The sequence below is a fragment of the Prenolepis imparis genome, unplaced genomic scaffold, assembly GCF_030444845.1.
Source record: "Prenolepis imparis isolate NDT839.2.m4 unplaced genomic scaffold, iyPreImpa1.0 SCAF_12, whole genome shotgun sequence".
Lineage (NCBI taxonomy): Eukaryota > Metazoa > Arthropoda > Insecta > Hymenoptera > Formicidae > Prenolepis > Prenolepis imparis.
Genome location: NW_028141170.1, coordinates 300,545 through 320,724, shown reverse-complemented (window position 1 = coordinate 320,724; position 20,180 = coordinate 300,545). Strand labels below are relative to the sequence as shown.

General features: G+C 35.2%; 1 protein-coding gene and 1 long non-coding RNA gene across 2 annotated transcripts in view; one reads left to right on the top strand and one right to left on the bottom strand.

Moving 5' to 3' along the window:
• The window catches only part of LOC145943509 (cyclic GMP-AMP phosphodiesterase SMPDL3A), a 46,894-nt gene extending 43,958 nt beyond the window's left edge, over window positions 1-2,936 (top strand). Inside the window, exon 11 of the mRNA XM_083051075.1 lies at window positions 594-2,936. Within this exon, the coding sequence (XP_082907201.1) occupies window positions 594-714 (121 nt within the window). The 3' untranslated portion in view covers window positions 715-2,936. The remainder of the gene's footprint in view (window positions 1-593) is intronic.
• Window positions 1-6,225, bottom strand: part of LOC145943510 (uncharacterized) — a 43,965-nt gene extending 37,740 nt beyond the window's left edge. Inside the window, exons 1-3 of the long non-coding RNA XR_014426527.1 lie at window positions 6,192-6,225; window positions 5,649-5,896; window positions 5,513-5,556 (exon numbers count right to left, since the gene is read on the bottom strand). This is a non-coding gene — a long non-coding RNA (uncharacterized LOC145943510). The remainder of the gene's footprint in view (window positions 1-5,512; window positions 5,557-5,648; window positions 5,897-6,191) is intronic.
• Between the last annotated feature and the right edge of the window lie 13,955 nt (window positions 6,226-20,180).

Below are 20,180 nucleotides of genomic sequence, written 5' to 3'. Positions count from 1 at the left end.
CCGAGGTTGTAACACCTCGCGAGTGACCGCTTGCAAAAATAATGGAAACGCACAAGCGCCGTGGAGATAAATTTTTAAACGACTCGATGCAAAGCCTTCGCAAAGCGAGGCAAATGCATTATGCATCGGATAAAACACTGTGACCGGAAAAAAAAAATATGTGTTACTCACGGAATAAAGAAATCAACTTTTTTTTTTCTCTGAATCGGCACATCGCGCGAGACGATAACAAGGACGCAATATCGAGGTTGGCATCCGGCTCCGAGTCGCTCAGTCAGTTTGTTCCCAAACTTTCCGAGGTCACGAAAGCATCAAGCTTCGGAGACTTGCGACAAGATTCGACGACGAGTCGAAACTTGGATCCCATCTCTCCTCTAGCTGTACATAAACACGCTTCCAAGTACGCACATAGAACGATCATCGTATCTGTGAAACTATCTTCTCTTCTCGACCGTTACTTAGGTTCGAGCCGGCAAGTTAAAGTGACTTTTTTTTTCACCCCTTTTTTACGCAAACTAATCTCGACACCCTGTTAAAGTTTTAGTATGTAATGTATGTATATATATGCATGTGTATATGTATTACGGTCGCAGGGAATGCTATTCGTCCTACGCTTACGCCCTGGCGTCCACGGCACACTCCACCGTGCGTCCCTACTTGGCGTTGCATCTGCTGTCAATGCTGATCTGCGCCGAGGTCCTGAACGACCGGTAGGATGAGCGAGAGACGAGAGAATCCCGGGGGCTACGCCCCGCGCGTCGGCTCTCCCACGACGGTCTCCGCGTCTACTCTCCCCGGCAGAATCCGGTCGGGATACACCATCGATCGACCGGTCGGATCGGATCGGTCTAGGAGGTGGCCTCGGCCACCCGAGTTAACGCGGCGAACGCGTCTCTCTAGCGATACCGGCGCTAACGTCGCCCGATGTGTCATCTACTTTGTCTATATCTCTGTCGTGTCTCCGTCTTCTCCTTGTCGCGTCATCGAGATTGTTCAGGCGCGCTTTCGTTCCGTCGTGTTTTGGTGTTGCATACGTACGTTCGTCGTGTCTGTTTGTCGCGACGAGCGATTTTCAAGCGAGGTTCTCAAATCCGAGAGGATTCCGGATATATAGAAGTACTCGGATATATCCAGAATGTTCAAATGCGCACTGCCATAAATCGATTCGGAGATCGAAATATCCATATAATTCGCGTAATATCATTATTCAAAATGTATGATTCCAGTCATTTGAATGTAATTCGGATAATTTGGATAAAATTCGTATATTAGTAAAAAAATCGAATTTCATACAATGCATAGAGCAGTAGTTTCTAATTAAAGTTCCATAATAAATGTTTTTAATAACAGAATATGTTGATATACCAGGTACTTTGAGGAATTTGCAGCTAATATTTTACAATTATAATATATTCGGGTATGTATAAAATGATAGTTTTTGAATTATATAAAGATAAATGAAGAAAATCTGTCTTTTTCCTTCTCTCTCTCGACATTTTTTAAAAATAAATATTGATTCCAAATTTTTGTTTGAGAATTTATTTTTTTAAAACTAAACTTAGTTATTTTCCTTGTTATTTTTATCTATTTTTTATATATATATTTTCTTGAAACTAAAGTAAACAGATCTGCAAAACCGCATGAACTCTTACTATTCGATTATTTGAACAAATGGTATAAAATTTCATAATTTTCTTCCCTTCCTTTTTCTGTCTTTCTCTTTCCCATCTCTATTCTGACCAATTCTAATATATCCGAGCACTTCGGTCTTTACTAGATGAGCTAGTATTCGTATTTATCCGAAATATCCGAATGTATGATGGGAAGATTGAATTTATTTGGCTAAAAATTGGTGTGTTGCTAATAATTCTTTTTTGAATCACTACTAAATGCAAATAAAAGTAATTTTAGAAAATAGTTTTAATATTTTAACACAAACAGATGGTTTGTTAAATTAAAATCTCCTTTCCATTTTTCTTTTTCTTATTTTTGTAACATAGAGAGTTATAAACTGAATATATTTTTTGTAAACATTTAACATCGCTTTGGGTGTTCATCTTCACAACATATAATAAAATTCTACATATAAGCGTAAAAAAACTAGAAATTACATGATATTTTAAAACAAATTTACGAATCATCTCTCTATTAAGTATGTTCCATTTTTATCTCTAAATCTTGTACATCTATCCATTTCATCTTTGTAAGGAGGTAGACTCGGAATCATTAGCAATATGTCAATATAATCTATTCGAAATACGCAGTCTTCCCTATCGAACAATTTCGAATTTAGATATTTACAGCTGCAAGTTTGCGTGGGAGTAAATTGCTGCGCGCGGCTGCCGAGAAGAAAAAAAAGGAGACGGAAAGAAAAAGAAAAAGAAAAAGAAAAAAGAAAAAAAAATTCGCGCGCGCGCATTGAAACCGTTCCTCCTTTCGTCTTCGTCCGCAAGTTTTGCGAGCTCTCGGGCATAAATCGCCGATCGACGTAGCGTTTCTATCCGAACGTTTCGCGGTCGCGAGCGATTCGACGATTGCCCTCGGCAAGGCGCGGGGGATGAATAAAAGGCGGATCGTAGGGTAGCGAGAAGTCCCCTTTAGGGAAGTCGCACCACATTCTCCCGAATAGATGGTACTCGGTGGTACTCGGTGGTTCCCGCGCGCGCGTGGGGCATACTTACTTATATTTAAATGTAATTAAAGTTTTACACACGGGAGTGAGGGGGATGAGAAGGGGACTTTTACGCTGCTTTTGGCTAATCCAATGTCAAAACTCCGGAACGCCGCCCTGGAAAACGCTCCGAGCAAAGTCGACAGCTCGAGAAGGAGGCTGCGTCGAAGCTCTCATAGCTTGAAGATTATATTCGTACTACCATTTCGCGCGATATTGTCGGAACGATGCAGTATTTCTTAATAAAGGACTCATGGATTTGTAACAGCGCCGTGTATATTCTCTTATTTGTCCTTTGCTCCTTTTCTCACTTTATCCCGAGACCTACTTGCTGTTATGTGATATAAATGCAATATTATAAATGTTTCACCGCATTTTTTGTCGCAATGTAAAATATCATGTTCTCAATTTACACACGTGTCTAATGTACTTGACATTATCACAATTAATACAAACTGATTAATTTTTAATTAATAAACACAAGATTATTGAAGATAATATCTCTTCTGACTAAAAAGAAAGAAAAAGATTATTTTTAATCAATTTCTCATTAATAATATTGTATATAATATGTAGCATAAAATTCTATCTACAATATTCTACATATATTCTACGTGTCGGTTATCTCGTTAAGTTTGGATTAATCGATTCTTTTTTCACGATAATAGATATTTTCTATATCGCGATCAAGTTTAAAAATTATTACCATAGACGACGAGGGAAATTTTACGGGTCAATTTGAAAACAGCATTTTCCGCCATTAAAAAAGTCATTAACAATTACGCGGGCAAAATCCGCGAAACCGGCGGGCTTTTAAAAAGCAATTACGCTCCCAGATATTATTTCTCATGGCTATATTGCTGAGCGCGCAGACTCTGCCGCGGCTCGTTTTCAGACTCCGATGAACAGTTACCAGAATTCAGAATTTACTCGTATAACGAGATATAGCCAGGAAGAGGAGAGGTCTCTCAATTAATTCCGCGGCCGCTACAGTTAGCGGGCTAACCCAACTTCTCTAAACGAGCTCTCTGGGCTTCGTGCACATGGTGACAGCAAATATGAAGATAAGTCGTTCATTAACACGAAGGGAACATTTTGCGGAAAATGTGAGAATTTTGTTAGCGTAATAATGAGAGCTAGGCTTTCACGACAGCGAGAAGGTGGAAGAGGAAGATATCCACGATATTCGCTAACCAGCGCATCTTCCCCACTTTGCCGATTATCTCTCCACGGTAAGTATGCATAGCTATATGCGTAGCTGTATGTATATGTGTGCGTTTGCGTGCACCGTGATTATAATAACTGTGACTGTGCTCGCGCACGTGCGTTACGCATTCGTAGGGATATCAGCTGTGAAATATAGTATATATGCACATCGCGAGGAAGAGATAAGTAAATCTAAGCGTTCGCACCCTCTCCCTTTCTCGAGGGAGATTGCGCGAATTCATCGCTCATCGCTACAGAGGTATCACGCAACGTGTTGAGAATCTTTGCCGTATATAATATGCGTGTGTTTTGCATATATATATATATATTAAGATGAACTGTGTATCACACAAGGCACTTACAAGCTAACAAATATGATTATAATGTGTGTTTGTATTGACACGAATTTTTCGCTTCCACTTTTCCGTGTGGATCAAACACGATAAAATTTATTCGCGCGAATTGGCTGATCTATTTTAATTATTTTCTCCTTAATTTTGCGAAGATCGCAAAACGGACTTTCCTCGGTTTAATTAGCTAAATCTGCACACGAGAGATGCGATTATCGGATACCCTGTATACGCGAGATATTAAATTAAATTATATAAGTATTTTAACATATAAATTAATTACTTATTAGATGATTAATGTATCACGGGATATGCTTATCCTTATTTTACGGATGCGTATGTTTTTATTAGATTTAATTATTTGATAATTAATTCAATAATAAATAATAAATTGTTTCTAAGTGTATACTTACTATTTGTAGATCAAAAAACAATTATTTATATATATTTTCTTAATGTTTTAGTTCAATTTTTTGCAAAGAATTGTATGAAACTCAATTCTGAAAACACGATTTATCCTTTCTCATTCCCTCATTTATTTCGTATCATGACCCACTAAGCCGCAGGAGGAAAGGATGCTCCTAATCTTTATTTTTATTTTCATTTTTCATCCTTATCCTTTTCTAAAAAAGATATGTAAAGTCGATACTCGCATATATCAAAGTTTATTGCTGCTGCTTTTCTGCGATGCTCATTAACTGTCAAGATTTGCGTTGTATTCGTAGCATCGAGAAGCTGTCATCGCGAGGGATAGCAGTTTGACAGTTTGTTCCAAATAAAATTAAATAAAATAATGATATTAGTTTTAAATAATATATTATAATACTTTAAACTCGATTAATATTGTTGACAGTTATCAGCTGATTTCTGTCAAAAAATATTAATCGCGGATAAAATATTACAACATATTATTTAAAACATATTATTTAATTTTATTTTATTTTGAACAAATTGTTAAACTACTAACCCTCGCGATGACAGCCTCTCGATGCTACGAATATAACGCATAATGCGAATCGAAATCAGTCAATCAGTATCGCGAAAAAGATGTAACAATACTTGCGAGAATCGACTTAACGTGCCTTTTTTTAGAAAGGAATGTTATAATATTTTACATTCGATTAATATTTTTGACAATTATCAGCTGATTTTTGCCAAAAAATATTAATCGCGGATAAGATATTATAACATATTTAAAATATATTACTATTTTAATATTTTCAACATACTATATACATCCCTATTACCGCTATAGAAATATTTATATAAACAATTTCACACTCACCGATACGTGCAATAGCGGAGTTGTAGTACACAGCACACATTGATCTGAAAACAAAATATTCAAATTATGTATAAACATATATGTGTGTTGAATATCTCATAAACAATGTAGTTTAGAAAAAATGTTTATTACATACCTCGCAGTTGCTCCGCTGTCGCTCGATGCCTCCCCGGGCCTCCTCCTCCTCTCTTGGTTGACCGTCATTGCTCCTTCGTAGCACTCACGACACTCGCGAAAACACGAATAATTACGATTGTCCGATAATTTACTTACATGGCATTCCCGACAAGCGAAATTTTACACGGCACTCCCGACGCGCGACACTTTACTACACGGCACTCCCGACACGACGCAATCGAATCGCACTGTGTATCGCACTGCTACCTGTAACAAATAAAATACATATATATTAGAATAATTTTATTATTTCGCATTATAATATACACAATATAAATATGTAAGTTAGAATTAACGATAGATATATCCACGGATCGCAACACATTCACGCGCGCGAAAACAGATTAAGTTGGGTTATGTTAGCAAGAGATTTTGCATCGAATTTTTCGCGAAATATGCGTTTCGAACAATTACGACTACATATTAACGTTGAAATTATGATATGCGATTAATAAATATTACAATGCAAAAATTAAAAATCGTTTCTAACGATTATGCTTACTAATTAATCACAGCGGGACGCAGCTCCAACTGCCTGATACTCGCGGCGTTTCGGTAATGGCCGCGGCTATACATCGGCAACTTCACTCTACTAACGCGCGCGCGATACTATATATACATGACTTAATATTAATAATAATTAATTAAAACTCGAAGAAGATTCGTTTGAAAGGATATAGCTTTAGAAAGAAAAAATATTAATCGAGAATAAGGTATTATAACATATTATTCACAACATATTACTATTTTATAACTTTTATCATATTATTATTTTAAAATTTAATTAACAAATTATAACATACACAATATAAATATAAATATGTAAGCTAGAATATTTAATTAGCAAATTTTCGCTTTATTAATATTTTTTGATAGAAATCAGTTGATTAAAGCGTTAATTTGCTAATTAATTTTTAAAATAATGTTATAAAAATTAAAATAATATAATATGTTTTAAATAATGTTTTAAATAATATAATATGTTATAATACTTTAAACTCGTTTAATATTTTTGACAGTTATCAGCTGATTTCTATCAAAAAATATTAATAAAAAATAACGTATTATAACATATTATTTACAACATATTACTATTTTAATTTTTATAACATATTTTTATTTTAAAATTTAATTAGTAAATTAACGCTTTAATCAACTGATTTCTGTAAAAAAATATGAAAGTTAACTTTATATAATTTTTTTTAAATATCATTTTTTTAATACAAAACTAAAGAATAGCGCGCGCGTAACGCGCACTTGGGTTATTCTAGTATATATATATATATATATATATATATATACACTGGCGGATCCTGGGGGGGGGGTTTGGGGGTTAAACCCCCCCCTTGCAAATTAAAAGAAACAGTTTTGCTGAATTTGTTTAAAAAGTATAAATAAAGAAAAACAAACATTAAGAGCTATCGACGTCAGGATCCGCTAGTGTACATATATATATAAGTATAAGATACACTGTAAATTATACTCATTACGCATTCAAGGAGTTAAGTTTAGATTAAGTCAGACATAGGATGAAATGATGAGATAATTTCGTTGCACGAAAATAATTAGGCTATTATATAGATATAATATATATTATATATATATTATATAGATATAAAGAATTTCGCCTAATTATTTTCGTGCGACAAAATTATCTCATCATTTCGTCCTATGTCTGACTTAATCTAAACTTAACTCCTTGAATGCGTAATAAGTATAATTTACAGTGTATCTTATACATACATATTGTATATATTATATATATATATATATATATATATAAAGAATTTCGCCTAATTATTTTCGTGCAACGAAATTATCTCATCATTTCGTCGTATGTCTGACTTAATCTAAACTTAACTCCTTGAATGCGTAATGAGTATAATTTACAGTGTATCTTATACATACATATTGTATATATTATATATATAAAGAATTTCGCCTAATTATTTTCGTGCATGAAATTATCTCATCATTTCGTCCTATGTCTGACTTAATCTAAACTTAACTCCTTGAATGCGTAATGAGTATAATTTACAGTGTATCTTATACATACATATTGTATATATTACATAGATATAAAGAATTTCGCCTAATTATTTTCGTGCAACGAAATTATCTCATCATTTCGTCCTATGTCTGACTTAATCTAAACTTAACTCCTTGAATGCGTAATGAGTATAATTTACAGTGTATCTTATACATACATATTGTATATATTATATATATAAAGAATTTCGCCTAATTATTTTCGTGCATGAAATTATCTCATCATTTCGTCGTATGTCTGACTTAATCTATACTTAACTCCTTGAATACGTAATGAGTATAATTTACAGTGTATCTTATACATACATATTGTATATATTATATAGATATAAAGAATTTCGCCTAATTATTTTCGTGCAACGAAATTATCTCATTATTTCGTCGTATGTCTGACTTAATCTAAACTTAACTCCTTGAATGCGTAATGAGTATAATTTACAGTGTATCTTATACATACATATTGTATATATTATATATATATAAAGAATTTTTTTCGCCTAATTATTTTCGTGCATGAAATTATCTCATTATTTCATCCTATGTCTGACTTAATCTAAACTTAACTCCTTGAATGCGTAATGAGTATAATTTACAGTGTATCTTATACTTTTATATATATATATATATTTTACATATATATTATATAAAATATATATATGTATATATATATAAAAGTATAAGATACACTGTAAATTATACTCATTACGCATTCAAGGAGTTAAGTTTAGATTAAGTCAGACATACGACGAAATAATGATATAATTTCGTTGCACGAAAATAATTAGGCGAAATTCTTTATATCTATATAATATATACAATATGTATATATAAAATACATTGTAAATTATACTCATTACGCATTCAAGGAGTTAAGTTTAGATTAAGTCAGACATACGACGAAATGATGAGATAATTTCGTTGCATGAAAATAATTAGGCGAGAAATTCTTTATATCTATATATAATATATATATATATATATATATATATATACACTGGCAGATCCTGGTTAAACCCCCCCCCCCCCTTGCAAATTAAAAGAAACAGTTTTGCTGAATTTGTTTAAAAAATATAAATAAAGAAAAACAAACATTAAAGAGCTATTGACGTCGTTGATCCTGGAATAAAAGCTAATCATAAAACCAAAAATATTAAATAAAATAATTTTGCAACCCCCCCTCCCCCCATTATCGACGTCAGGATCCGCTAGTGTATATTTATATATATATATATGTATATATATATAAATTTATATTAGTACATAAATAATGAATGTGTTAGATCGATGTTCTAGATGTCGAAATAATTTGAAATATGCTATTTCATTTCTTGTAATTTGCAAAGAAAAGCAATTTATCTTCGCTAGATTTATACTCAATAATATCGCGAATACATTATCTTACACAGATTATTTTTTTCTGTAATGCACACAGTAAGTGTAATTTTTGCGAAAAAAACCCACGTCATAAATTAATATGATGCTGCATCAATTATATCGATATCCCGCGGCGCGTACCGTAAATAAAACTTGTTGATGCGTTGAATATATGCGTCATCGATATGCAGCTCTAATCGCGTCCCAATCCGTCGCTCGCTCTCTCTCGTATTCCGTACGACAGAGGGAAATCCCTTTATAAGGGAGTTTGGCTCTTTACTTAATTCTTCTAATTCGGAGGCTAGGGAGTCGTGACCCTTCCTTGATTCCCGGCCATTTCCATATTTCTTCCGTCTCGCTGCCTCCCTTTGGGGCTTAGGGGAAGGGAGTTGAGTCCGGGGTTCTTTGACGGTGGAAAAGTATTGTCGCAGTTAAGGAGACCGCGCTCGCGGCATACAAATAACGTAGTTTTCATAGCACTGTTCCAGCATCGCTAACAATGAATGAAACGCTCGCGTCGTTATCATCCGTGCACGACTGGATAAATAAATACGACATCGCCCGAGACGCGGAGCGGAGAGAAGACGGGGAGGAGCGATTTTTATTAGAGATACGCTCCAGAGCCACAGAACCTAAACGGGTGCGCACGTGCGCACCGATATCGAGATTATGGCCCGGATTTATCGCGTATACTATAAATTTCAAATATATACGTTCTATGAAAAAAATTCCGCGGGGACTGAAATTGCTGGATTGAATCGCTGAATTCTTTATCATTTCCAGATATATATATATGTACAATATATTCGCATACATACTCACTCGTGATTGATTCATGGATATATTCAGCCGGCGGTGACGACGGAATGGCGGGATTAATCGGATACGAGCGAGTATCCGGCATTAAATATCGGATTAAGCGCTTCATTCATCCTGTCGTCGAATCATTAATTATTGAACAATAGCAAAAGATTTCACGCAATATAATTAATGCTCGCAGATAGAAGTTTGTTACGTTAAAATGGCAACGATAACCAATCGACACAACGCGAGGTACAACGAGCATCGAGCGACGAGCTCGACGGTAAACGTTGCACCAATTCCATGCAACACGTGCATCTCGTATGCGCGTGTTACGCTGGCTGGGGCAAAAGCGGATATTTCGGCGCGCTCGTCGAATACGCGTTGCTACACACATCGCCATTTCCTGGCCGGTAAGTGGAGTACACGAGCAGCAGTCATCCGACCGACGAGCGTCATTGAACGCGGGGGGACGCGGAACAATCAAAGCCACGCAAAACAGGTACAATGATGACGACATTGTTTCGCACAATGCTCGTCTACAGCTTTTAACTTGACTCTAAATCCTAGGATATATCGCTCTGAATCATCGAATCACAGCCATCACACATATACGCGTATATTTTTTTTCCAAATAAGTTAAATCCTATAAATATTTTTTCGTATTTATCGTATTTCGCATTTCAGTTATTTCGTTTTTCGCAGTATTTATTGAAAAATTTTATATGTTAATAACTGCGCAAAGTTATAATGAATTTTTTATATATATACATATAACAGTTTAAATTTTAGTGTTAGCATAATTATTATTTATAAAAATTTTCTACGTTAGAGAACGGAAAGAGATATGTTTTATTTTTTAATAATAATATGATTATTTTATAATATAATAAAATTATATATAAAATTATATCTCTTCCGTTTTCAAACATAAATAATTTTTATGAATAATAATTGTGCCAACAATAGAGTTTGAACCATTTAATTTTTTTCTTTGTGATATATATGTATTTGTCATAATCTATCTTCTTTAATTTAAGAAATAAAAGGAATTTTTGAATTACGGCCATTTATGAAGGGACTTCTGTATAAAAATATATGATATAAAAATAATTCTTTTCGTTAAAAATCGTTAAAAATAATTTGGATAATATCCGAACAAATATAAGTATAAAAATATTTGTTCACGCAAGCATTAGCGAGGTTTTAGTTTTTGCTGTAACAATAAAAATGCTTGTAATTTCAACAAGCTATTTTTTGAATGTGCAAACATGTGTAAATTTATAATGATCTAAAATTATGTCTAAATTGTTTAAATATATCATATTTAAAAAATATTGAGATAAGATGTAACCTTTCTGCAAGTTTTGTAGTCAGATACATATGCATCAGTTAAAGTTTTAACACACAATTTGAGCTGTTATTTATACGTATATTATATTAATCTTGTGTTTTTATTTATGTAGTTTATTTTATGTTACAATTATATTTATTTATGATTAATCGAATTTATTTTAACATAAAGAAATTATATTTTGAAGATAATGTTAATGCTTTCTTATGTCTGGGTTGGACGTACAAAATTATGAACAGATTTGAGTTTTAAAACGTTGATAACGAGAAAAAATAATGACAAGTTAGATTATAATTTCGTTCGAGAAAAAATGGAACATTTCGTCCGAATAAAAAAAAAGTTTATTTTCTTCGAAAATTGCAGAGTCGCGTCTCTTCTTGCGTCTGACACGCACATTTTATCACGATATAAGGCGATGATAAGGAAGGTAAAGGACGACGGCGCAAGAGAACGGTGGGACCGAATTTAATTTAAAACTTGAATTCCGCCGTAAGATTACAGAGACCGGAGACGGGTTAAGGCCCGGTAATTAATTAGCGAAAATTACTTACTGGTAACTTGACAAAAGTTCGCGGACCGCACCGCGGCGGGATCGGCCTCAGTCACCACCCCGGGACGACCACTGTCTATAAACGCAAACTCATTATAACGGAATCTCCAATAATCTCTGAACGTCATTCGAGCCGGCCGGCAACGAGTTATCGTGTTAACGCCCGGTATCGATCGTTGCTCGGTTGTAGGATATAAAGTAACGTCTAGTAGCTATCTCGCTGAAGCGTGTATTACATGTACGCGTATGTGCGAATATCTCTCTCCCTGTTACTTGTATTGAGGAAGTGCGTCGAGATCACTCTACTCTCTTCCTGCCTATTCCAACGGTCGATGGTCCTTTCTCTTTGAAATGGACAGCTTTATGATCGGCTTTTGTTGTTCTCGTCGTGTTTTATGGAATATGGAAGCGCGAAGAATGGGTTGCGAATGTAACCCGCCCTGTAATTGCCGTCAGAGTCGTTCGAAACCGGAACAAGGATCCTGCATTTGTATTTTGAATGGACGGTGAGGAATGCTAACTCGAAAAGAATCACTGTTCGAGCTTTGATCATTAACACGGAGCATGTCAAAGATTTGTCTTTGTTAGTGAAACGAAATTACATGTCGAATATTTACTGATGTGTAATAAGCGCTTGAAACACAGTACGAAATTCTTCAGAACATCAAGATATTTATTACAACTGTATATATAAATAAAAAGAGATGTATCTTTTCTTCCCGATCTTTTCTCTCTCTGTGAAAGTGCATTTTATGGTATTAAATTTCTCTTGGCTATTGAAAGTTTATTCGAGAAAGTTATTTTTTATGATAGATATTATATAATTACAATATAATATAAGTATATATTTTCTTTTCGAGAATTTTTATATATTTTCAAGATTATATATTTGAAGCCGTCTGACAACTGCAAAATTCGTAGTGAATAATTAATAGTTTAGTAATTAATTATTATGTGATTTTTCTTAGTATCCCAAGGAGTTATGCTATACCAACGCGAACACACTTTTTACCCTGCGGCATAAAAGCTGCGCACATGGATTATAGCATATCCGCTATAATGCATTAATTAACTCGGCTTAAAGCCCGTCTTGCACCTTTACGTTATCCTATAAAAGCCAATATGTACAGGTTCACTTTTGATGACTGACCCTTGATGAATCATCTAACGCGAGATAGGCGTGAATCGCGTAACCATTAGACCTACAAAGATAATCCGTATTAAATAATAAAAAAGAATAAAGTTGTTCTCTCTACTTTTATATCATGATTAACATTTCAATGTGTGACTCAACCATACTAATAAATATTTGTAAAAATAAAATAAAAAATTCATTGTCTTCTCTTCACATTACATTTTAATAATATTATATATACGAAAAAAAATAACACGATGTGGGAAAATATACATCCGATATGCATACATGCAAGTGCTAAAGATATTCTTTCTTGTTGAAGCAATCAGAATTTATCGGTTTTTATCGCATTTGTTACATCTCGTTGAACCATGCTCTCGTTGAACTCCATGCATGAAAAAAAATACTGCAATGCATCGCAATTATTATAATATAATACAGCAACGTAATTGCGCGAGCCAAATAAGAATCTCACATTTACGAGCGAGATATTTTCGCGAGCATCCATCTACTTTTTGTAAATATATTCAAATGGTCGTATCGGGAATTGCTCCGGTTACCACTGATAATCAAAAAATATTACGTTCGATCGATCCCCTCGTTGCTTCGAATAAGGAACGCATCGTCGTCGTCATCGTCGTCCTTACAACGAGAATTCGAGGCTTCGGATTCGAGTTTTCAATATCTCCGATAGGTTCCGTCGTACAAAGTAACTCTACACCGCCTCGGCGCTGCGCCTTTAGTACGAAGATAGATATCGGAAGATGTCGAGGTCTTTACGCGACGCTTGCAATATGGGTTCGGATTCCTGCAAAATTTCCGCCGAAATGTACGCTGCTCCTACGAGATAATACGTCCACGCCGGTTCTCGAGAGTATCATTTTCGTCACACAGGCTCTATGTCCTTATATTTTCTCATTTCAAAAGACTCGAGTCTAAAACATATTTTCTAAAGCGATAATTTAATAATGTTCTCAAGAAAAGATGCTTAAACTAAAATTTTTGTGTAAAGACTTATAAGCAGAAAAGAAAGAAAAGATAAAAATTTTTTTCCTACTACAATTAAAAAATAGACTGCCAAAGTTATTAAATTATGAAGTTATATAAGATTTATGTATATTTAGAGTGCTTCACAATCACCGGAATCTTTTTAATAACTCACTGATTTTTTGGGTAATTTTTTGTTCAGCGAATGTCGAGGCATCGATAATTTCCGAGTTAAAAACAATTGAAAAAAAAGGGTCTTTTTCTCAAACTAAACTTTATGAAAAGTTAAAAGATTAACAAAATCACATTTTGCAGTTAATTTTAAGCAAAGTTTACTTTAATAAAATTTTAATTTAAAGCTTATTTAGTAACAAAGAACCTATAATAATAAAAAAATGAAAATTTGAAAAAAATAATGACTTCTCTCTACATTTTCATTGACGGCAAATCATCTTCACCAAATTGACAAGAGAATTTGTTATTAAAAGGACACGTAATGGCAAGACACTCTGTATGTATATATATTAAGGGCGATAAATTAATTTAGAGAGGCAAAGGAGAGATGCACTGCAAATGTCGAGTGTTCACATTTAGTCGGCTCTGCTGGCATTGTGTGAGAGCGCACGGATCGGCTCTTGAATTCATCGTGGAAACATTCTGTCGCGCGAAAGAGATACGCGCGACGAGTAGTGCGAGTCCTCGGACGGGCGCGCCCGTCCGACTCGACGCTGTTTTTGTTCCTCGAGAAATGGAGAGCGATCTCAGTCGAACGAGTAGCGGCGTCGTGTCGCCGCGTAATGGAGTTAATATTTTAGCGACGGCGAGAAGGGGTGGAAAAGGGAGAAATTTCGCGTTATGCCGAGCGCGTATCCCCCCCGGAACACGAGTGCGGGGGGGGAGGGGGTGAAGAGAGGGCAAAGCTGACGGTCTCCCACCCGGTAGGGAAATGACTAAGGAACTCCGTCGAGGAACTGTCGCCCGGCGAATGGGGGCGCATACATTTCACGGCTGTTTTCGTGACAAACGTTACGCGGGGTGCCTCGACACGCGGGAGAACGAGCTGCGAGAAGAACAAAGTGCCTTTCCCGGCAGCCTCGTTCTTCAGCTTCACGCTAACCCGTTCGCGTACGTCGTGCAAACGACGACGATGAGTCGCGCCACCCCCTGTCCCCCTTTCCCAACCCCTGTCCCTTCTTTCACGAGCGCACATGCTCGGCTATTTACGAATCCGCTACGATGCTTGCGCCGCAATTTCTATGCTTTCGAGACTTAATCCTTTTGACGCAATACTTTACATTTCGTGATATTATGGCGCGAAACGTGTACGGCACACAAGGCTTGCGAAACTTATTAAGTTCATAAAAAAAAAAAAAAAAATTTTTTTACAGAGGAAACAAAATTCAATGGTATATATGATGTCGAGATGTATCACGTATATACGTATATAAGAGCTTTTATACTGAGAAGCATTACAGAAGTTGTCATGCCGCGCGTGTCACCGAAATTGTCTCATATATACATATGAAAAAGTAATCGCACTCGACGTAGCAGAGTGCGTATCAAAGTGCGCAGTGTAAAAGTCGTAAAGATTCACGCGAACAATTCGTAGATCAAGTCGATGTCCTCGAGAAGCGACGAGAAAGAAGGGTGGAGGGGGAAAGGGGGATGTAAATAAATACGTGATAGTTTGTCGCGATAAGAGTTGCCGGGCTGGCTGTTTCAGGGATCCGTTTTATCACGTCGCGACCTTACGGGGCGTATGCGCCCTCGAAACCCCCGATTTGTCTACGTCGTCCGTCGAAGCGTGATAAGTCAGCGTCGGCGGATATCGCCGCAGACAGACGATTGCCGCACGTTTCGCGGTAAGCGAGCACAGACGGAATTATTTCCCTAAAACATTTTTCGTGTCGAAGACGTCGTACCGTCCGTCATCGCCTTGCGGAGCCAATTGTTTGTAATGAAACCCCGATCTTTCAACTTTGCGCACGTGCCTATTAGCCTATAAATTTGCTCATTCTACTTTCCAGCGATTACCTTAAAATAGGGTATAAAGTCGATGAAGGTGATTAAAGTCGATCGTTGAATCTTTATTCCGATAAGGTAAAATCCCGACAGACTATTTCGCACTTCTTCAAATTAGACAATAGTACTGGGATACAATCTAAATATTTCTGTTTTTTAATAGAAAATATCAATTATAAGTGAAATATGATATGTGATGCAGCAATACCATTTTATAATATTGAATAAAATTGTTTATTAATCTGTTTTTTATATATTTTTGATTGCAGATAAAAAAATAGTATATTTATCTAAATTGTTTTATCTGAAATGCTTAAAAATATATACACATATAAAAATATATGTATACTCATGAAAACATTTATGATATACGTTTGGTAACAATTTTATTCAAGCGATTTGTATATATTGAAAATATGTACGTGTGTGTTTGTAGTTAAATTCTAAAAAGATAATCCGCAATAGCTTTTCGCAAATGCAATTCAACTATGATTTAGATTGGCTTAAAATTTGAGCGCATACACGCATACATACATTACAGATTATATATTATTAAGTAAATTAAAATAATCTGAACCAAGTATTTTTGTATTCTTTATTGCTTATGAAACATGAACGAATAATGTCACTCGTTAGAGAATGACATTAATGTTCAACGCGAAACAAAACGCGAAATTCAAAATCAGCTATTAACACGATGTTTCCACGCGCAAAATTATCACTCTGAAATTACATAACTCTGCTAAATTATTTTGGACGATATGTAAACTATTTGCAAATATTAAGCAATGATGCACGCATGTACGCGACTATTTTAACAAATAATGAAAAATTATAATAGCGATGTTTAGAGTACGTATGATGTAATACAAATTTTATTACAGAAATGTACATAAATGTAAACATTTCAATTTGTGTACCTACGAAAATACAATTAAGTTTTTAATTCGATATTACTAATTGAATATTAACCGCGGTAATCGTGATAAAAAATAAAATCGTATACTCTGCTCTGTTGCTTTTACAAATCATACAATATTAATTTACACAAAAAAAGTTCCGCGTGTTAAAAGTTGCGCGCTAAAAATGTATCCCTTTTAAAAAGTTGAAAATTATATCAACCACTTACTTCATTATATTACATACATACATCATACACAAAATATAAGGTGCAATTTAAAACTTGTAGATTTTTATTTTTATATTGTTTATATAAATGTTTCTATTTTTATATTATTTCTTATTATTCTTAGAGTGTTTATATATTTGATTCCTCAGTTTTTTGTTTTATCCGCTTCCTGATCTTTCATCGTACTTTCATATATGTAGGTAGATATTTATAAAAAGTGTAAAATTTAAAATCATATTATATATAATCATTATATTCTATTCTAATATTACACATTCTAATAAATATAAAGTAAATATAAAATAAATATAAATAAAATATAAATATATAAATAATTTAAATTATATTATATACAGATATTTATAAAAAGAGTATAAAATATTCTATTTTGCACTCTCTTTCTCTCTCTCTTTCCGAAAAAGCGATCCCTTTTCGTACAAGAGTTGTTACAACCTTCTAAAATATTTCTCGCTGACGGACTTACGATAGATCCGCATTACACAAAACGAGATGCTGCGAGGCCTTGGCTGGAATTTATCCGCTAACCGCTCTCAGTCAGTCTCTGCCGCGCAAATGAGCAGCGGAGCGCAGATAGCGCAGCCGAGAGCCGGGAGCCTGCCACCTACGATCGACAATTTCGACAATGCGCTTTGCGCTGTCGCGACCTGACGACGTATGAGCTCGATACGTCCATGTCCGCGTTGAAGTGCAATAAGTCAATGCGGTCGAGCATCGTCACCGGCCAACCGGGATAACGCCATCGATATATTTTAACCGGTATCGAGAAGTAGCGGTGAAACCGCATGGAGGAAGCGAAGGCGAGAGATGCCTCAAGTTAATTCGAGTACATACGTGTTAGGAGATAATGCTTAAATAAATGGGAATGCTTAAATTAAACAGCTAGAGAGGGAGAGAGGAAAGAATAAATAATTTATCTATCGCATTAATCTTGATATAACATCTTGAGGTATATCGTACGACTTTTAACATTTAAAGGTTACCGATAAATAAAAGATAATAATAAAAAAATTGTCCTTTTATTTAAAAAAATAAAATCTCCAAATCCTCTTCAAAAATCTACAGTCGCAATAAAATTCAACACCATATGACGTGCACTTTGAAACTATAAAATCCTCTAACTTCAATTTGTTCCTGTTGTTTAAAATATCACATATAAAATTTTATCTTGTTATTGTATAGCAATACTTCAAGTGAACACAGGATGAGTGAATTACTCTGTTTATAAATCGCTCAATTAAAAATAATATATAAAAAAGTGGATCATCTGCATGAACAACTTGTTTTATACAATTAAATTAAATAATAGAAATTCTATTGCACATATATATATTTTCTTATATGTATTTATTATATATTTAGTAACTTTTCATAGTATCGGAAAAATGATCCTTGAGTGTAAGGAGCAAAAATATTTTAATGAAATAGTCTTTTCTTGCGTTCGTAGTTAATTACTTTCCTCGAGCAAGTCAGTACGAAGGAGAGACGCGCGCCAACGATGGAAAACTCGACGGGCAGTTAATACGGGAGCGGGATCAGAGAAAATAAATTGTCGAGAGCGCGCGCTCGCGCTCGCGCTCGTCGTCTCGCTCTATATAGTTATGCATTTATTTATTAACCGAGTTTTATTTGTCTCCCGGGCAAAATAACGCGCGAGAGAGCGTAAACAATGCTCTCTCTCTCTCTCTCTCTTTTCCACCCTCTGTACGCGCGGTCGCGCGACAATTCACGAACTGCCACCGCCAATTGCAGGCGATTCGTTTTATCCCGGAGCGTCCTCGATCCGTCTACGTCGTACGTCGAGGCATGATAAATCAGCGTCGCGTCGCATCGCACCCCTGTCCGCCCGCTCGTTCGTGGACGAGTATCGCGTCGACGATAGGCGAGCTTCGGCCGCGTGTCCCGCAGCGAGAGTGTTGTGAGGGTTCGCTCGTTTTTACTCTTTTTCTCTCCCGGCGGTCCCTCTCGCGGTCCCAAGTTGTTTATCGCGGCGGGATTAATGTCCTCTTTTTACGCTCGCGAGCATGAAAAATTCCGTGGCCCGCACGCCGCGCGCCGGATTCGGGAGCATTTTTAACGATCAAGCTTCTTCGGTCTCTCGTCTCTCCCGCATTAATCCGATCAGTCGGGACGCGGTTTGAGCGAAAAGGCCGGGAGCTTTATTCGCGGCCCCTGTACCGTTATAGACTGGATTATGACGTACATATTATAGTGACCGACGGCCATAAAACCGATATACAATGCGATTGTATATGCGAGCGATGTCGTGAAAATTAACATAACTATTTGCGTTATACGAAACTGGCAATGAGTCTATAAGCATTTAATTCTTTAATGGCCATTCTATAGATAAATCATCCAAAATAACGGGACTGCATGAACGAGTTTCACCTGCAGACGTATTCATAGAAATGAATTAACTAATGCAACCCATATATATGTATACGTATATACAATGGAATTATGCGAGGATTTATACCTCATTAACTTTAAAAGCGTATGCTTTCTATATAATCATTCAATACACATTTCACAGATTTTATGTTCCCAGAGTTATCTTGGATCTTTTTCTTCATTTTTTAAATATTCAAAAAAATTCAATTACGCATTCACGTTTCTGACAAACGGGCGAATATTTATGAAGCATTTTGAAATTTTGAAAAATCCTGTCCAAGCTTCACGTGTAATATGAAATGCTCATACATATAGAGTCCTAAAAACTAGCGGCTATCTATTTAATAACAAATTCTCTGATCAATTTGGAGATAATTATTCTTTAGAGAAAATTTCAAAAGTCATTATTTTTTGCAAGTCTTTAATGTATGTATGCCATTTTATATTTTTGTGTAATTCAGCCTTAAATTAAACTATAATTCTATTAAAGAAAAAGAATTGTTTCTTATAAAATTTAAAATTAATTTTGATATTGAAAGGAAATGTCTCAAGAGAAATCAGGTTTCTTATACATATAATTCTTAGAATTTTATAATCTGATATTTTAATCGTTATATGATTGTTAAAAAGATTGTAAAAATGTAAACTCTCTTCGTCTCATTGAGAGTTGCAACAAAA